The sequence below is a fragment of the Dasypus novemcinctus genome, chromosome 16 (genome assembly GCF_030445035.2).
Source record: "Dasypus novemcinctus isolate mDasNov1 chromosome 16, mDasNov1.1.hap2, whole genome shotgun sequence".
Classification (NCBI taxonomy): Eukaryota; Metazoa; Chordata; class Mammalia; order Cingulata; family Dasypodidae; genus Dasypus; species Dasypus novemcinctus.
The window spans coordinates 80,273,466-80,292,369 of NC_080688.1; the positions used below are offsets into that span (position 1 = coordinate 80,273,466).

Consider the following 18,904-nt stretch of genomic DNA (forward strand, 5'->3'; position numbering starts at 1 on the left):
ATCCAAGTCTCTAACCCTTATTTTTTCCTTTTAGACTGCAGCACTCCCTTTAGTATCTCTTGTAATTCTGGTCTTTTGGTAACATATTCTATCAGTTTTTGTTTTTCTGTGATGTTTTTGAACTCATCCTCATGTTTGAAGGACAGCTTTGCCAGATACAGAATTCTTAGCTGGCATTTTTTCTCTTTCATTACCTTAAGTACAGCATACCACTATCTCCTCTGTGATTTCTGATGAGAGGTGGGCACTTAATCTTATCAAGGTTTCCTTGTATATGATGCTTTGCTTTTCTCTTGCTGCTTTCAGAATTCTCTCTTTATTCCCTGATATTTGTCATTCTGAATTATAGCTGTCTAGGTCTAGTTCTATTTGGATTTATTCTGTTTGGATGCATTGTCCTTCATGGACATTCATATTTATGTCTTTCATAAGGGTTGGGATGTTTTTGGACATTATTTCCTCAACTGTTCTTTCTGCCCATTGTCTACTCTCTTCTCCTTTTGGGACACTGATAATGCAAATGTTTGTGCATTTCCCATCGTCATTCAATTCCCTGAAACCCTATTCCATTTTTTCCATTCTTTTCTCTTTCTTGTCTTCCAGTTCAGATGTTTGTCTTCAAAATCACTAATTCTGTTTAAGCATTCAAATCTGCTCTTACATGCCTGTAATGTATATTTAACTCATCCATGTCTTTTATTCCCATAAGGCTTGTTACTTTTCTTTTCAGAATTTCAAATTTTTCTTTATGCTCATCCAGTGTCTTCTTAATATCCTTTATCTCTTTCATCATATTCTTTCAATTCTTTCAATTTATTTAGGAGATTTGTATTTTTATCATTGATTAATTGCCTTAAATCTTGTATCTCTTCAGGACATTTGTTTTCTACCTTTGCCCGGGCCATCTCTCTTTGTTTCATAGTATGGCTTATAATTTTTTGTTGATATTTAGGCTATAGGATATGTTGGTGAATTTACTTAGATGGCCAATTTCTCTTTGGTGTCTATGTTTTCCACTGTTCTCTTTGATATTCGGTTCAACTTATTCTATGTCTTTAAATTATCTAGCTTAAGTTATAAAATCATGCCTGAGACTCACTAATGGGGTGCAAATTTTCTCCCAGGATTTAGAGTACAGAAAGACCCAAAAGACTTTTTTGTCCATGCAGTTTTCAGACTGGCCAGCAGATCATCAGCACAGCTGTCCATGGAGAGAAAACCTCTCTTTTCCTGTGTTTTGGTCTGGTTAGAGCTGAGATTCAAAACACGCTCTTTTGGCTCAATTCACTGAAGAAAAACCCCCTGATCTCTCCTCCTTTTTTCATTGTTATAGCTGAAGAGAGGAAGATGTCTGTTTCCCTCTCACCTGCAGTGAGCCAGGGGTTTTACCATACCTTAATGTCTTGGGGGCTGGGGGAGGGAACCCTTCCTGACCACCTTCAGGGTTTGGTAACTCACATTTGTTTTTTCAGGTTCTTTGTCTTTCTGTTCCTCACCCTCCTGGAAATTGTGCAGCACTGTCCTGGTCTGCTGACCCCCAAAGTAAGTCCCTTGGACAGCTTTTGGCACTTTCTCTGTTCTTTTTGTGAGAGAACTGTTCCCTCCATACATAATCTGATGCCATCAATTCATCCTTTAATACTTTCAATATTTCTCATCTGTCACCAGAAGCAACTTTACAATAGCTTATTTCATGAAAGAGACATCATTATGGAAATCTACCCCAGATTAGATGAATTTCTTGATAAAGTACTCACGAGACAGCCTTGTCTTATTCATGAATTCCATACCTGATCAGGAACTCATTTGTAAATTACCTCTTTGGAGAAGATTGTGGTATCTAACTATGGCCAAATCATCACATTCATTTTAGACATCTTTGTAAAGTTTTCTTTTCAGAGAGTGGTATTTTCTAACTTTGTCTTCAGGGCAGTAGACTTCTAGAGATTAAGAAAATACCATTAGCTGCCTTACACATAATCAGAAAAGCCAGCTCTCATTGTATCTTGACAAGAAAGGTGCTGAAAAACCCTAGGAGAGAGTGGGGAGGCAGAATAAGACGGAAAAGGGTAAGTTTTGGTCTCTCAGGATGACCTGATCTTATAGGATCTACCCATGAATCTCTGTGGTCCATATCCTGAACAACATTCCAAATGAGAAAGTAAGGAGAGATGTTGTGGGACAAGGAGAAACTAACAGCAAAAAAGGCTATATGCTGATTTTGAGCCATCATGTGCTATCCAATAATCATTAAAAATTAAAAGAGCATTTATAAGAGAGCTTTAAATTAGCTTCAATGAACCAGCAACAAATGATTTGTCTTTCCAAAAAAAGTATAAATTTTCATCAAGGTGTTTAAGGTGGCAGTGACTCTCACTGCCGAAGATGAAGAATTTGATTCCAGATGCTTCTTGCTCTTCTTAAAAACTCTATATTGAGTCTTCTCATGTTTATTTTCTTTTGGAGGTATTGGGGAGTGAACTTGGGATCTCTTACCTGTGAAGCAATCACTCAACCCTGAGCTATACCTACAACCACTCATTTTTTAAAATTAAAAAAATATTTTATTATATCAATGTTACAAGTTAATCAGTTAACAACACAAGATAAGAACTACAATAGCTACAATAGCAATCAATCTGTTTTAGTCAGTGGTTACATTTCCCCTTTAGTTTTGCATATTTCTCAACTTTGAGGGACTTGGGGCGATGTTCACTCTGGCTGCTGCAGGCTGAGAAGGGACATAGATATTATGGGGCAGAGGAATGGAATATTTTACTTGCAGCTGGAGGTCCTCCTTGCTTTTGTGATGAGGCTAGTCCATCATTGTTTTATTAGTTATCCAAGGCAGGCATGAAGAACTTGAGAGTAGAAGTTGATCACTGTGGTGATTTGAGTCTTTTGTGGAACCCAGACAATTAAATTATTAAGCAAATACCTTCCTGTGCCTTTTGGACCCCTTGGATGGATTGGATTCATTTGGGAGGACTTTGATTGGCTTGCGTCACTGCGATATAACCCAGGGTGGGTCTTTGTCCCCTTGCTGGAGCCTTGTATACATGGAGGACTGAAAGCAGAATCATGCAGAGAAAATCTAGCAGAGACAAAGAAACCCCAAGAAGCTGGAAGAGATGAGGCCCAGAGGAGAGGGTGAGATGAGCCATGTGCCAAATCAGCTACAGCTGAACTCAGGGAGGAAGGCCTGGAGGAGGAGGCAGAGACCCAGACTGGCAGAACTGCTGTTGCAGGATCAATAGCCACTGACCTCCAGTGAGACAGCATCTCTGATGATGCCTTGGTTTGGGCATTTGCACAGCCTCAGAACTGTAAGTTTTTATTCTAATAAATTCCCATTATATTAATAAAAGCTACCCCATTTCTGGTATATTACTTCCAGCAGCTTTTAGCAAATTAAGACAGTCATGTAGCTGCCAGTTCAAGTCTCAACTGGCATAGGAACACTCAAAAAAGCTTTAAATCTCTGAGAAATATACATAAAAGGTAAATGGAAAATTATAGTTTCAAATAAAAGAAGTAGAAGAATCATGATTCTAGGACTTACAAATTAGCATTGCTATATTATTTGGAGAAATGACTTTTCATATTCCCAGATAGAGCCCAAAGAGGGGCTGTTGATTTCATGTAGCTGTGTGACTTGCCTAGGCCCTTCAGGGGCACTTTTGTTTGAGGCTTTGTTTACTGTGGCAGTTTGTGAAGTCTGGCTGAGACCAGACTAAACATAACCTCCAGAATCACCTCCTGACTCACTTTGAAATCTCTCAGCCAAAAACAGTCTATTTTATTTAACATTTCCTCATTTTTATTAAGGTATTTTAACAATAGTATCACTGATGAACCCTTTGTAATAATCCCTTAGTGCTAGGGAGGTTCATCCTTGGGAGTCATGTCCCACATTTGGGGGAAGGTAGTGAGTTTATCAGCAGAGTTTGGCCTAGAGAGAGGCCACACTTGAGTAACAAGGAGGGTTTCAGAAGATAACTCTTAGACATTAATTATGATTAGGTTTAGTATCATTGTTACAGGAATAAGGTTCATAAGTGTAAGCATTAAGATCAAGGGCTTGATTTATTAGCCTGTTTTCTTTTCTTAGGCAAGGTTTATACATTCCAGCTCTATGGAGTGTCTTATTTGAGAAAGTAGCAGGACTTCCCAGGAGGGAAGTTTAATATTTTATTAGCTACTGTGAGGACCTGTATCTACCCATAAAACATACCTGTGGCAACAAGGGCACATTTATTTCCCTTTGAAGTATGTAGCTATATAACGTTCAACATGGTCAAAAGTCTTTGTCTTGTAGAGACAACTGACCATGCCCCACTTTTACCTTCTGACCAGAGTTATGTTAATCAACAGGTAGAACATAATTTGTACATTTCCTTGCTTCTCATTTAAAGTTCTCCTTCTTCTTTTTTCTGAAGATGAAACTTTGACCTGCAGCTGATTGCAGCTGATTTATTCTTAGACATTTAATTCTTTTAGTTGCTATTGTAAATGGAATTTTTTCATGCTTTCCCCCTCAGTTTGCTGATTACTAGTATATAGAAACACTGCTGATTTTTGCACATTGCTCTTATATCCTATCAGTTGGTTGAACTCATTTATTAGCTTTAGTAGTTTGGCTGTTGTTTTTTGGGACTTTCTGTATATAGGCTCATGCCATCTAAAAATAGTGAAAGTTTTGTTTCTTCCTTTCCAACTTGGATGCCTTTTATTTCTTTTTCTTGCCTTACAGCAGTAGGGAGAACTTTTAACACAATGCTGAATAAGAGTAATGACAGTGGGCATCCTTTTCTTGCTCTGGTTATTAGAAGGAAAGCTTTCAGTCTTTCACCATTGAGTATGATGTTACTTTTCATATATGTCCTTTATCATGTTTAGAAAGTTTCCTTTTATTTCAATCTTTAGATGTGTTTTTATTAAGAAAAGTGCTGTATTTTTTCAATGCCTTTTCTGCATTACATAATTTTTCTCCATGAGTTTTTTAGTGTAGTGTATTACATTAATTGGTTTTCTTGTTTTGAGCAACTCTTGCATACCTGTGAAAAAACCACTAGATCATGTTGTATAATTTGTTTAATGTGTTGTTGGATTCAATTTGCAAGTCTTTTGCTAATTTCATCACAGAGGTTGGCCTGTAATTATCTTTTTATTCCTCTGTGGAGAATTTTTTTCTTTCCCTTTTCTTCTGAAAGAAGCTTCAGATTACACAAATGTTACATCGAAAATATAGGGAGATTCCCATATACACCACACCTTCCCCTTCCCATACTTTTCCCCCTTAACAACATCTTTCATTAGTGTGGTACATTTGTTGCATTTGAAGAATATTGAAGCATTGCTACTAACTGTGGACTATAGTTTACATTGTAGTTTACACTTTGCACTGCACAATTTTATAGGTTTTGACAAAATGTATAATAACTTGTATTCATCATTACAATATCATGAGAATAATTCCAATGTTCCCCAAATGTCCAATGTCACACCTATTCTTCCCTCTCTCTCCCTTCAGAACCTCAGGTGGCCACTGTCTTTACAAGAATGTTAAAAGTTATTCCGTTGGCAGAATAATAATAAGTCTACTTTAGTCTATGTTGCATTCCCCAATTATGTTCGTCATTCCTCAATCTTGAGGATTTTGAATGGTGGTGCCCACTCTTTTTTGAGTGAGAGGAAGCTTGGATCCCATGGGGCAGATGGATGGAACTGTCTTACTTGCAGTTGTAGATACTCTTTATTTTTTTCAATGGACGTTCTCCATCAACATCCTTTTGTTTGTTGTCCTGGGCAAATTCAATGAACTAGAGAGTAGGTGTTGCAACTCTGCTAGGATTCAAGGCTCAGCTGGCATTTGAACAGACTGAAGATTTAAGCCTTTGGAACATATATTTAATGAATATAGTGATAATTATAGATTCAAATTAAACGGGCAGAAGAGCCGTGTGTACGGAAGTTGTAAATGAATCTGACTCCGTTACATTGGGGAGCAAATATTCCAAGGTAAGGCCCGCTGCCTTACCTTGGCACTGAATTTCAGGGCACTGAATTTCTGAGATTGTCTGCCCTGCCTATAGTGTCTAGATACCTCTAGAGCCCATAGGATCCCCCCGCCACCCTGCTTGGACACTGTTTACTGTGTAGTCAGTGAGATCCTCCGGAGAGGTGCATAAACGTAACCTCTGGAATGACCTCCCAACTCACTTTGAAATCTCTCAGCCATGTTAAAAAAAAATAAAGACAAAAAAATACAAAAAAAACCACACTCTCATTTGTATTTAAAATTTCCCCCTTTTGGTCAAGGTCTTTTTCCAAATGTATCATTGGTTGGTGCTTGGTAATAATCCCTCAAGGAGCTCTTGTTCCACTCTAGGGGGAAGGGAGTGAATTTACATGCTGAGTTTGGCTTAAAGAGAGGGCACACTTGAGCAAGAAGGAACATTCTGCTTTGCTTAATATGATTCATATCTTACTCAAACACCTGTGATTTATTCTGTCCTTGGTGTTTCTGATGACTATATCAATGCAAATTGTAATATTGTTCCAAAAACCATACTTAGTTTTATGAGTAAATTGCACGAAACAGACACAGTCATGTATATGTATCACTTTATATTTTATTGATGTTTTGAATAAGTGATACACTCACATGATTCAAAGTACAAAAAGTGGGGAGGGTTTACTGGGCAGCTTCACCAACATGAAGGTACCAAGCCCTTCTATCCTCTTCCCTGAAACACATGGTGTATTTTCTTATACATCCCTCCAGAGATAAATTACATGTATAAAAACATAAACACGTACAGATTATTTTTGTACCCTTTTACATGAATACTTATCTACTCTTTTATTTTACTTAAAAATTTACCTTGTTATATACACAAAATAATGGAAAACTGGGATACTAATTAAACAGACACTTATTCAGCAATTTTCACAGTAGCATCATTCACAATAACCAAAAGGTAGAAACAACCTAAGTGTCCATTGACAGATTAATAAATCAACAGCATGTGGTATATCCATACAATGAAATAATATTCAGCAATAAGAATAAATGAAGTTCTTATTCATACTGCAACACGGATAAACCTTGAAAAAATTTGCTGAGTGAAAGAAGCCAGACACAAAAGGTACAATATTACCTGCTTTAACTTATGTGAAATATTGAGAAAAAGTAAATTCATAGAGAAAGAAAGTAGATTAGAGGTTATCAGGATGAAAAAAGAAAGAAAAAAATTTATCTTGAAGATGTTTTCATTTCATTTAAGAATGTTGGCATCCTTCTGTATGATTTAAGAATAGATTATTACATAGCATACACACAATAACATATTAATTTATATAACCAGATTCCTGTCACCAGCATTTAGGAGGAATTCTGGCTTTTTTTGCTATTGCAAATCATGCTGTAATTATAACCATGTACATTAGTCATTTTGCAAATGTGGGAATGTATGTATAATGCAAACCTTGGAAAGTGCTGGGTCAAAGAGTGCTTGAATTTATGGTTTTGATTGCAGTTGCCAACTTGGAGTCCATGTGGATTGTTCAAATTTATACTGCCCCAAGCAATGCATGAAAGTTCCATTTTCTCATGCCCTTCACAAGTGTTATGAAGCTTTCAGACCATTTCTGTTCTATTAGTGAAAAATGACATCTCACAGCTCTTTTATGTTGCATTTTTCTTATGGACAAGGTTGAGCATCTTTCCACATATTTAAATACCATTGGTATTTTCTTTTTTGTGTGCATTTCCAATTTGTGTACTTGGCCAATTTTGCTTTTAGCCTTTTCCTTATTAATATGCAGGAACACTTTATCTATCAAGAAAATGTGTCCTTTCTTTTTTGTGACCTAAGTTGCAAATGTTATTCAAATTTATCATTTGTCTTTAGATTTTGCTTACTGTGGTAATTGTCAAGCAGATTTTAAAAATATGTAATGGAATTTATCATTGTTTTACAGCTTCTAGATTCTGTGTTCTCTGTAGAAAAATCTTTGGTTCTTCTACAACTTTCATATTTCATTTATTATGATCAACAAATTTATACTGAGTTGAAGTTCTTAAAAGTGTAATAAATTTCTATTTGTATATATGTCTAATTCTAACCATTTATTCCATTTCATTCTTTGTCTATGCATGATTTTGTATGACACGGTTTTATTAGATCAAATTATTGCCAGAATTCTGTAGTTGTTCTGATATGTGGCTATTTCTTTCAGTTTTATCTACCAACATCCCAATGTTTTCCTAATTTATCCCATTGCATCTGCACAGTTCCTTCCTCTCATCCATTAAATCAGAGCAGCCAATGGTAGATTTTTAAGATGAAGGCACAATCTCCTCTTATCCTTATCTTCGAAAAAACAAACAAACACAATCTTTCATGGATTTCCACTCCTTTTTTAGGATACACTAGAAGTTCTTAAGATGGGCTACCAGCCCCTTCATCTTCTGACCCCTGCCTCATCATGCCCTGTCCTTTCCTTACTTACTACACGGTTAATCTATTTCTAAATTATCTTTCCAATGTGTGGTTGTGCACTTGCAGTTTATTGAAGAGAAGAAAAAAACACAACACAAAAACAAACAGGGAAAACAACAAATACTTTTAGTAAGTTGTTTATTGTTACATGTGTTTCATAGGAGGCAAAATTTAGAAGTCTAAGGTTTCTCAGATTTCTTCAATTTCAAAGAAATGTGGGCATCTATGTTGAAGAGCTGTTCTCATTGGGCTTGGTTCATTTTAAACAGATCATAAATAGAATGATATTTTGAATGTAAGATAGACATGTGTGGAAACACCCTTCTTTCTCACTTTGCAGTTGAACATTTTGTCCCAAAGGACTTTTTCAGGGAAAATACGTGTATTGAAAGACAGAGATAGACATACAGCCATGCTGTTTCAACCATAAAATTCATTGTGATGATAAGTGATTGGAGAGGAAGACAAGTCAAAAAGTCCCTGTTTTTATCGAAAAAATATTGTGACCTTTTTCCTAAAGTAGTGCCAGATTAGCAGCTCCTAAGGAGAACAGACTCTGCCAAGGAAGAGGATGCTGTCGGTTAATCTCTTCCTAATGAAGAACAGGAAAGAGTGATCAACACGCAACTCTTCATAAACTGGTGATGACAATGCAACCGCTTCTACACCGGTGGCAGCCTCCGCCTCCGTGCCCTCTTCCGTCACCTCCACACTGGACTTGTGCAGGATTTTAGATATTCTGAGATCCCGGCCCCCGGTCATGCCAGAGAAGTCGGCGTCCTGAAAGGCGTGCACCATCCCCAAGTGCTGCAGCGGCGGTGGGAGGTCGTAGCTCTCCTCCAGGCGGAACCGAGGTAACTGCAGATGCACGTGCCTCTCGCGCATAACTGGTGAGCTCACCCACTCTTTTAATTTCTCAGCGGTCAGCTTATCTTCAAGCTATACATAATGAAAAAAAGGAACCGACATGATTATGGATGGACATTGAGCACAAGTTCACATTGAGTTGGATCACGGGGGAAATCTTTAACAACTAGTGTAAATTATGAAGGTTCAGTTAATTAGGTAGATTATGTTCTCACAGGAAAAAGACAGTACGGATATGCCAGTACATTTATTTAGGTTGTGTATATAGATATGCAAAAACAGAAACATAATGTTATTTTGTGAAATATGAACTACATATTGCTATTCCTTATGCTGGAGGCCTACTGTATTTTTCATTTTTAAATGGTCCCATATAGTTATTGTCCCTGTGCACACTAATTTTTACAGAGTGCAGGTAGAGGTCACATACTACTTTTACTCCTTTTCTTGCTTGACATATTTTTAAACTTTCCTCACATTATTGCATATTTCCTTTAATCATCTTTAAACTGTTACATAATAAAACCATCAAACATATCCAAAGTGTATAATTCTACTTAAATAGCATTTATTAAGCATTCAGTTTGTGCCAGTCTCTAGGCTAAATTTGGGTGAGACAAAGATGCACTGTTATTCTTTGTTTCAAAATTTTCATTATTTTGAACCACCTCAGTCCAAGAGCTTTTGCCACGTTTCGACTTGTTGGGGTGACTGATGTTACTGGGATTCTGGATTTACTGTGACTGCAGTTACTAGCCACAGTATGGATGTTGCAATGCCTTGTCATGTATATTGCCATAATTACTTTCCCCCAAAATTTCCAATTAACAAAGTTACACAGGTGCAGCAGGTTCAGTGTAATTGCTGCAGCACCACCGGCTGGTGTTGTGATAGGAGCTGCTACTTTTGGAAGGTCTTTTATATGCCCGGTACAGTTATTGGTATTTTTTAATACATTATTTTTGATCATTATAAAAAACTAAGAGGAAAATTTTATTTATCTTTTATTTTTTTTATTCCTGGAAGTCAGGCTTGGAATGCCTTTCTATCTCCTAAGATCAGAATATTTCCAAATGGAATAGTAGCCCTTAAAAATAAATCTATATGTCCACTGCCTCCTAACTGTCTTGATTTTAATAAGTGCACAGTAGTACTCTCGTTCTTTTGATTTGCTCGGTCTTGTCTAATGGTGAACTTGCACATTTCTTTCCATAGCCTCCCTAACACTGTAGTTTTTCATTTCCTTGTCTTAAAAGAAATAGATTGGTCTGAATCAGTGGTCCTTATGGTTGCAAAGTTTCATATCTGTTTGCACAGGTATATTTTTTTCCAAATAGGTTTAATTAGAATTTTAATAGGGCTGGCATAATCATAATCAGATATGATACTTTGGATGTTTATTTCGTGCAACCAGCCAGGTTCCTTAAGGACTCTTTCTTAGGCTACCTGCAGAGAAGCAACAACAGGGCCCTCTCTACCCCCTTCAATCTGTGGGCACTGCTTCTAGGAATAGCCTAACAAGCGCTGTGACTCTGGGGATTGCACGTGCGAGTTTCTACCTTCTGCAGACCGTCTACTTCATTTGGCAGCAGCACAAACATGCTTAGGTCTTTGCCTTTGTATGGGATTTCCACAACCTTGGCTTGTACATCCTCCAGGAATGCAAAGTTAAAGGTCCCTCTTTGCTTCATCATCTGCACAGGTTTGCTCGTGTCCTGTTTAAAATAATGTATCAAGCAAAAACCAAGTGAGGCAGAGACAAAAAGATAACATCATTGAAATACCAAACACACTCTTCTTCTAAAAGATAACAGGAACTTGAGAATTAGAGACAATGAGTTTCTCTAAGTATTTGCAATGAAATGAGGTCATCTGAATTAAACAATAAAATTGAAATGGTCATAAAATTTCCATTTCTTACTATGCTTGGGCATTCTATTCGTTGTGAGTTTGAATCTAACATTCCTTAGATGACCACAGTACATTATATAGACAAAATACAGACTCTACCTTGTTTATCCAAAACTCTGCTTCTTCGGTATGTTCTTTTTTAAATTCCTTGTCCCACTTTCCTTTGAAATAGAGTGCATTTGCCAGAACCATTCTGGTGGAGTTGCTAAGAGAGTCCCTGGGGAACAAGTGCTTGATTTTTCCTTTAAGAGAAAGAAAAAGGGCCTGTCATGAGAGTTGGAGTGGTTTGCCTCTAAGATCTTTTGCAAGTGGTTTCAACTGTCCGTTAATTATTCACTTAAGATAACACTCTAAGGACTCGCACACCAGTGGTTTACTAACTGCAGATTTCCTCATTGTGCCAGTTACCTGGTGTATTGTGATGAGAAAGGAATTCAGGTTCTCATTATGGGACCCATCAGTCATTTCACACTAAATACCGGTACAGGGATCCCAGCCACTCCTTCAATAGATCTCCTCCCTCCCATTTTTCCTTCCTCCCTCCCTCCGGGCCTCCCTCCCTCCATGCCTCCCTCCCTCCCACTCTCCCTTATTTCTGTTTCAAAACCTTTTGGCTCACTCTCAGAGGAAGTAGTGCCCGATTGTTCTTTACAACAAACGGTATAAACTCTATACTCTGAAGCTCACCTCCTGTGCTGTCAGATACCACTCCCTGGGATATATTTCTATCCTTCTCCACCTTGAGTTGCTGTAGGTTTGGCTTATCGTGGGTGGTATGGATGACAGTGGAAGGGAGTATGAGTCCACAGTCAAGTTCTCTGCTGACAGTGGGGAAGACAGCAGTGATAATGTCTACTGGATATGTTGATGGGAATGTGGCTCAGGGCTTTTGAGCCGCTGGTGATAAAAGTGGTTTACAGGACAAATGTACATTCCTCATTTAACAAAGGGGAAGGAGACCTTTTCTAATTCTCGAACTTAAGAATTTACAATAGAACTTAAAGGTCTGATTTTAAGAAAGAATATGAACTGAAGTTGGTTCTGAGTAGACACTTGGGACCCACAAAAATACTGTCAACCATGGTCAAGTACAAAGAGTCTCTGGATAGTCAGGTACTTTGGATCCCCTCCTGGAATCCACTGGGCTCTGTCCACATACACTTAGACCATGCCACCATCTGTGGTACCTCTCCCCACGTTTCTTCCGCCCCCCTGCCCTGCTCTCTCTGCAAAATCCAACTCACCCTCCTCCCACTCCCAGTCTTGTCCTCCCTATCTCCCAGATCAGGTTCAGGACGCTACTCAAAAGAAGTGTTTTAGGATAAATGACCCACCCATACTCACCATGTGTTTGGCTTTCCACCCAGGAATTAATCTTCTCTCGACTTTCTTCTGAGGCATGTAGAAAATCAACGGATTCTGCATTAGCTAGGTAAAATTCCTTAATATTATCTAAGTAGTCCTTTTAGATGCAAGGAAGAAAGGAGGAATTAAAATAAAATATATGAGAAATTATTTTTCCAAATTTAAATTATTTTGATTTGCGAAAAATATGATATGTATTGCTGGACAAAGACCTGGGTAATTTGTCTGACACACTTAAAGACTAGTCCCTAGATAGAAGGATTTCAATGAGGGAAAGGGTCTTTCTGTACTGCACAAGGCAGAATAGGAGAAAATTCTCTGACCTATTCTCCCTAAATTGGAAAAATTTTTGGGTTTTGTGAAATTCTGGCAAAGGAAGGTGAAACTAGTGACCTTAGGATGTTAGGAGATATTGATGGATTTGTTTAATTGGAAGTTCAGTTCCTAGAGGCTGCCTGGGGTAAGCAACTGGATAAAGGCAACAAACATGGTCTTAACTTACTTAATTAACATTCATTAGGAACTGATCAAGTTTGACTCATTGGAGGCTCCTGCATTTTTCTGGCAGTGTAAAAACTAACTCAGTGCTGGATAATACATAACTCAGTGCTGGATAATACATGAAGTTGTAAATAGTTCAACCCACATACGATAATGAGTAAGGAGGCTAAGCTAAACTGTTGTGAATTGCTTAATCAATGTGAAGTAACAAGTACAGAGACAAAACTAAACAAAGTTGGCAATTAAGAGGCTGTTAAGAATTGACACAATTAGCTGGGGCATGTACGAAACGATAAGGGAATATAAACAGTTTCAGAGATAAAGATTATGCTTTCATAAAACATTCTATAGATTCAAAGAAGTAAGTTTCAGATATTTTTCTGAACATACGTCAATGCCATGATTACAGTATTATATTCTACATTATAGTAAAATTAAGGAAATATATATATATATATATATATACACTAATTCAGTGAATAGAGGTATTTTCACGTTCTCACTACTCAGTTTCAGAAAGCATGAGTCCGGACCCTGATCAAATCCACTTTCTACAACCCACTCATTTTGTTTTTATAGGTGCAATCTGGTTAACAAGGAAAGAAAGCGAGCACTAAGTGGCAAGGGCATCAAGGGAAAGGGCTGGTGTGAAGAACTGTGTGTTGCAAATTGCAGATCGAGCTGTCCTGAAGATGCTTTGCTCTTGGGGCTTCTCACACTCATTTCCATCCTAATATTTCTCACTTTTGTTTCTCTCTCTCATCGGTGTTCCTGTTTCCCAGCTTTCCCCAGGGACTCACCCAAGCTTGCCCACTTAGGAATATCCCATTAGCCATGCATTTCCTAAGTCCTTTCCCACCCAAATTTACTCAGTATGCTTGAATCCTTGTCAGGCAGTCACGGTGTCTCATGACTAACTCAAGCTTCCCAGTCTCATCTTTAACCACATAAGGGAGTCCCTAATCCCATACTGTTGTAAAGTGAATTTTCAGGCTCTGTGACCCTGTGGGGGAGTAGTTTTGTAGGTACATAGCCTGATGTACTTGGGTAAAAGCCCCTGCCCACCTGAGCTAGCCAGGCTACCCTGCCTTCCTTTCCATAGGACACGGGATGCAGATTAAAGGTGTGGAAGGCCCAGTGGAACTTACCTGAAGAAATTTGTATGTCTTTTCTATGTAGAGACTGTTGGCAATGTTCAGTTCGTAGGCACCAGTGGATTTCTTCAATTCAGTCAAAAGCTTTCGAAATTGTTGGTGCACATTTCCTGGACTGTCAACCTTCAAACATCCAAAAGTGAGCTCATTGCATTGCTCTGGCAGTGTAAAAACTACCCTGGTGCCATGTCTGGCAGTGTAAAAACTACCCTGGTGCTCAATATCAGAAGCTCAGTAGCATCACCAATGACCTTGTGCTCACTGGTGCATTGGTCCTCAAATATCCTTTAACATCTGCCTGACATTCAACCTTCTCCAGGAACTTTTCCTTCCTGCCCTAACATACCCTGAGTTTTTTGTTCTTTTGAACTATCAATGCTCCTTTCAGCAGCACCGTGTATTCTACCATTCAGTTGTCCTCTAGTTGGTCTGACTGGCTCCCTTCGGCCTCCTGGCTCAGCTCCATGTTCCTTTAGGGCAGAACCATACTTTCTTCCTATCAGTCACTGAGTTTGTGGTTATTGCCAAAGTTTGGACATTTTAGCTTGGTTGTGACATGCACCCCGTCATGCCCTTGGTGACATTGTCCTCTCTGATGTGTGCGTTAAGATTCATGGCTCCTCCCTTAATGGTCATGCCGTTAAGGAACTGCATGCATTAGGAAGGCCAGGGCATGGCACTCCCTGACAGCTGGACAGAAAATTCTAAACCTACCCTCTACAGAAAGACATGAAACCTTCTTTTCTTCCCAGTACTTTTTTTTTTTATCAGTAGGTTATTTTTTTTCAACCTTAACAGTTTTTGACATTTTGGTTCAACATTGGTGGGGGTGGAGGTGGGTCTTGTAAGTTGCTCAGTGGCATCACTGACCTCTACCCATTTGGTGCCAAGAGCACCCCTCACCCAAATCTATAACCAAGATATCTCCAGATATAGTCCATTTAGTCTGGGGGGTAACCACTGCTCTAAAGAATGCTAGGAAAGTAAACGTTATCAAAATGAAACTGTTTTTGCCTCTTAAGTCTAGACTATATTTTTCACTAGACTTTATGCTCCTCGAGTGTAGGTCCCTTGTTTTATTTATGTTTATCTCCTACTGTGAATCCAGCACCTGTACACTGTTGAGATCTGTGTGTGTCTTCTGATTTGACCTGGATTTTAGATCCCCGTTATGATCCTTTGTCAAAAATCCTTTATTGCTGGCGGTCTCCCTTGTATGAGTGGATTATATTAAGAATTTCCTTTAATATTATTTTGAGTAGAATACTCTTACTCATAATATATCTGATCATAACTTAGACTATTCTAGAACTCAAACAGCCCATGGCACAATTCTTTTGTGAAGAAGAAAGCATCATGCTTGGAGTTGCAAGTCTGACGGACAGAAATGCTGAGATGAGAGTGGAAAGGATTTCTATTCCTCCTCCAGGTAGGGACCTGTGTCTCCTCTCAGATTCTCCTATTGGCTTCCAAGACCTGAGCTATTGAGGTGGGGAGGACCTGAGGCAGGACTGAGGCTTGTTGGAGCTAAGGGGTTGGTAGGGGATGAAGGAAAATGTTCTAAACCAGTGATTCTCAAACTGCAGCATGCACCAAGCTGCCCTGGGGAGCCTCTTAAAATGCAGATTTACCCCAAGGACCATTCTTTTTCAAGGGCCACCAATAAATTAGGCTGTTTCTTTGATGCTCAAGTTATACCATGGACAGAGGCAAAACTCTTTTCAGCTTCAGAGAAAAACCTAGAATTTGGACAAGTTCTCAAGTTGAAGAGCAGAAGAGGTGAATGACAAGATTTGGTGAGGTCGGGGGATGCCAGGGAGCCTAACCAGGAAGATGGAGAGAAGGAAGGTCATGGACAGGAAATACATTCTTTTACCCTGGTGTCAGCCCTGGACCTGGCACTGGGAAGCCATCCTCTACTTTTGGGGGGTGGTTAGTGACCTGTCAGCAAACCCCAAGTGGGTGGGACAGGGAGGAGCCATTAGCTCTTCTGTGACTTAGCTGGTGTGGGAACTTGGGGCAAGCACTTCACCTTTCTGAGACTCTGCTTATCCTTCTTATGAGGATCTTATACTTGGCAGCTCTGAAATATATTCCAGCTCCTATTACCCATCTATCCATCACCTTTTATTTCTCTTCTGCAGACTTTTACAGAATCACAGAGACAGAGAAAGGCACAGAAAAGCCCCAAGTTTCCTCATGCAAGCACCGTGGGCTGAGTGGAGTCCTCGGGCTCCCTAGCACCCTGGGATTGGGGAAGGAAGAGCTCACGGGCTCCTCAAAGTGGCCTGGGCAGCCAGGGCATGAGGGGCTCGGGTGGAGGCTCTTGTCATTGCCTGTTCTTGTGGGTGGTTTCTGCCAGAGGAGCCCTGAGGAGACCAGTTATCTTGCATTGTCACTGAGCTTGATGAAATGGTCAACCTGGCTATGTGGTCTTCTGGTGGATCTAAAGTGGGGGCAAATGGCAATAGCAGCAGCAGCAGCGACTTTTGGGGAGTGCCTCTAATGTGCTCAGCACAGCGCTCTGCTAAGGGGTTCTTAGCATCTCCAAGTCTCTACTCCAATTCGAAGAAAGACAAGAAGTGGGGGGTTGAATAACCTTGCGAAGGAGGCATAGAGGTGGCAGACCCTGTTTTGAACCAGATTAGTCTGAATCCAGAAGCTTCCACTTCTTAGCACCAAGTTTTGAAATATATTAAGCTCTAAAGCAATATATCTCTTAACTATCATTTTCCAAAATATACTTGGACTTATTCCTTAAACCCATTATTAGTTAATTAAAATGGTATCATTTTTACGTTATTTTTTATAATAATAACAATAATACCTATCATTGATGAAGGGCTTTCCAGGGCTTCCTATAGACCAGGAACTGTTGTAGTTATTTTCAGTTTTTGCTTTTTGGGGTGAATTATTTAATTTCCCACACTGGCATGAGGTCACTGTGGCTGAGAACTGTTGTGTGTGGCCCTTGCGTTCACTGCTGGTGAACAGCAAAGCAGGAACTTAAACCCAGGCTGTCTGGCTGCAGAGCTCAGGCTCTCAAGTACAATGTTGCCTTTCTCTCCATGAAAGAAAAATATGAAATAAGAAGTAGGTAACATGAAATGTGAAATCTCTCTGCATGTTCCAATCTTTTCACCCTGGATCCCCCTAAAAAAAGACATTTTACACTCTGTGTAATATTCCCCCTCAGTTTAAACTCTGACCTCTTGGATATCTTTTGCTACTTCTGGACCCAGCTGCTGTGTGGCTCACCTGTTCCTTTGTAGTTCTTACATTTGCATTCTCTGTGACCCTTTTTAAATGAAGAACCTGGAAGACACATGAAATGGGACAAGAAAACTTTCTGCAAACATCAGTCTAAATCAGAGGAAAACAAAAAATAAAACTCCAAAGCAAACAAGCAAACAACCCAAGGAACTTCAGAGTAAGAGTTCTCTCCTTGAAAAAGACAAATGAAGGAAAGCTGATTTATCAGCAGGTACTCCAAAGTATCTCATCCATCCAACCATCCTTCCATCCATCCAACCATCCATTTATTTTTGAGCAAATGACTGAAATTTACCATGAATTTGAGTCAACACAATTAAACCAGTAGTCTTTGCATTTTCAGCCTCACCTGTAATTTTTGGGCAAATGTGGGTGTCATCTTCTTTGAACAGAAGTTCAGTCATAGGGGGCAGATGGGGGTAGGGAGCATTGGGGGGAAGGATGTGCTTCCCCCAGCAGCTTTCTACTCACCTAGTCATGGGGAATTGCCTGCTCAGCTTCCAGTGCCCTTTAGGCAGCTATTTCTGGGAGCATCTGCTCGGAGAGCTGCTCGGAGAGCTGAAGACACAAACCTGAAGGAAGTCAACACCCACCTTCTCAATTTCTAATGCAGTGTTTCCTTTGGCACCTAGGAGGAGCATGGACAAGCCTGAAAAGATATTCACAGGGGAAAAGGAGATGTTGCCCTTCTTCAACGTTCTCAGCTCTTGGAACAGGTCCAACCCAAAGTGGGTGCTTGCATCACTGAGTGAATTCATGGTGGCCTTGGTGTGATCTGGAACTTCTGCAAAAACATAAGATTCATTGCAAAATGGCTTTAGGGACAGAAAATTATTCTGAGATGAAATGTTCTTAAGGGTTATGGGATTATCACAATCAGAGCTAGTTTTCTCTTTATTTTCCATGTATTCCACAATGAAAATATATTACTGTCATAATTAGGAGACTAGCAAAGTTATTATTTTTAAAAGGTAAATGACTTTTTTCAATAAAGGAATAGAGCATATCCATTTTTTCTTCATCTTTGGCTCTGCTTTGTCTAGGTAGACAAGATTTTATCATGATGGCCAAGATGAAGATTTATGTGGAATTACATCCTGCTAGCTCTCAAGAGCACCTCTCTAATCTTCCCATCAGAATACTATGGCCACCAGCACTGTTTCCATGCTCTCTTTTGAGTGCACTTATTTACTTGTAAAAAAAATATCAGGTATAGAACAATTCAGGTGAAGAAGATATTTTTTATTTTTCCATGGAAAAGTCATTAAAAACACAATTCTACCTAATAAAATAGATGCATGATATAAAACTAATCATTGTTATTTT

At 39.1% G+C, this 18,904-nt stretch overlaps 1 protein-coding gene across 1 annotated transcript; it reads right to left on the reverse strand.

Moving 5' to 3' along the window:
* Positions 1 to 6,617: 6,617 nt before the first annotated feature.
* Positions 6,618 to 18,336, reverse strand: LOC101437221 (serpin B4). Its single transcript, XM_004452922.3, has 7 exons — positions 18,172 to 18,336; positions 17,552 to 17,620; positions 14,300 to 14,428; positions 12,630 to 12,747; positions 11,385 to 11,527; positions 10,934 to 11,089; positions 6,618 to 9,446 (listed from the first exon to the last, which is right to left on the reverse strand). The coding sequence occupies exons 1-7, from the start codon at positions 18,334 to 18,336 to the stop codon at positions 9,048 to 9,050; spliced, it is 1,179 nt and encodes a 392-aa protein (XP_004452979.1). The 3' UTR covers positions 6,618 to 9,047.
* Between the last annotated feature and the right edge of the window lie 568 nt (positions 18,337 to 18,904).

Coding starts and splice junctions, on each gene's coding strand:
- LOC101437221 (XM_004452922.3), bottom strand. CDS start 18,336: ATGAATTCACTCAGTGATGCAAGCACCCACTTTGGGTTGGACCTGTTC. Junction 17,621..18,171: donor CTGCATTAGAAATTGAGAAG/GTGGGTGTTGAC, acceptor TGTGTCTTCCAG/GTTCTTCATTTAAAAAGGGT. Junction 11,528..12,629: donor GGTGGAAAGCCAAACACATG/GTGAGTATGGGT, acceptor TTTCTCTTAAAG/GAAAAATCAAGCACTTGTTC.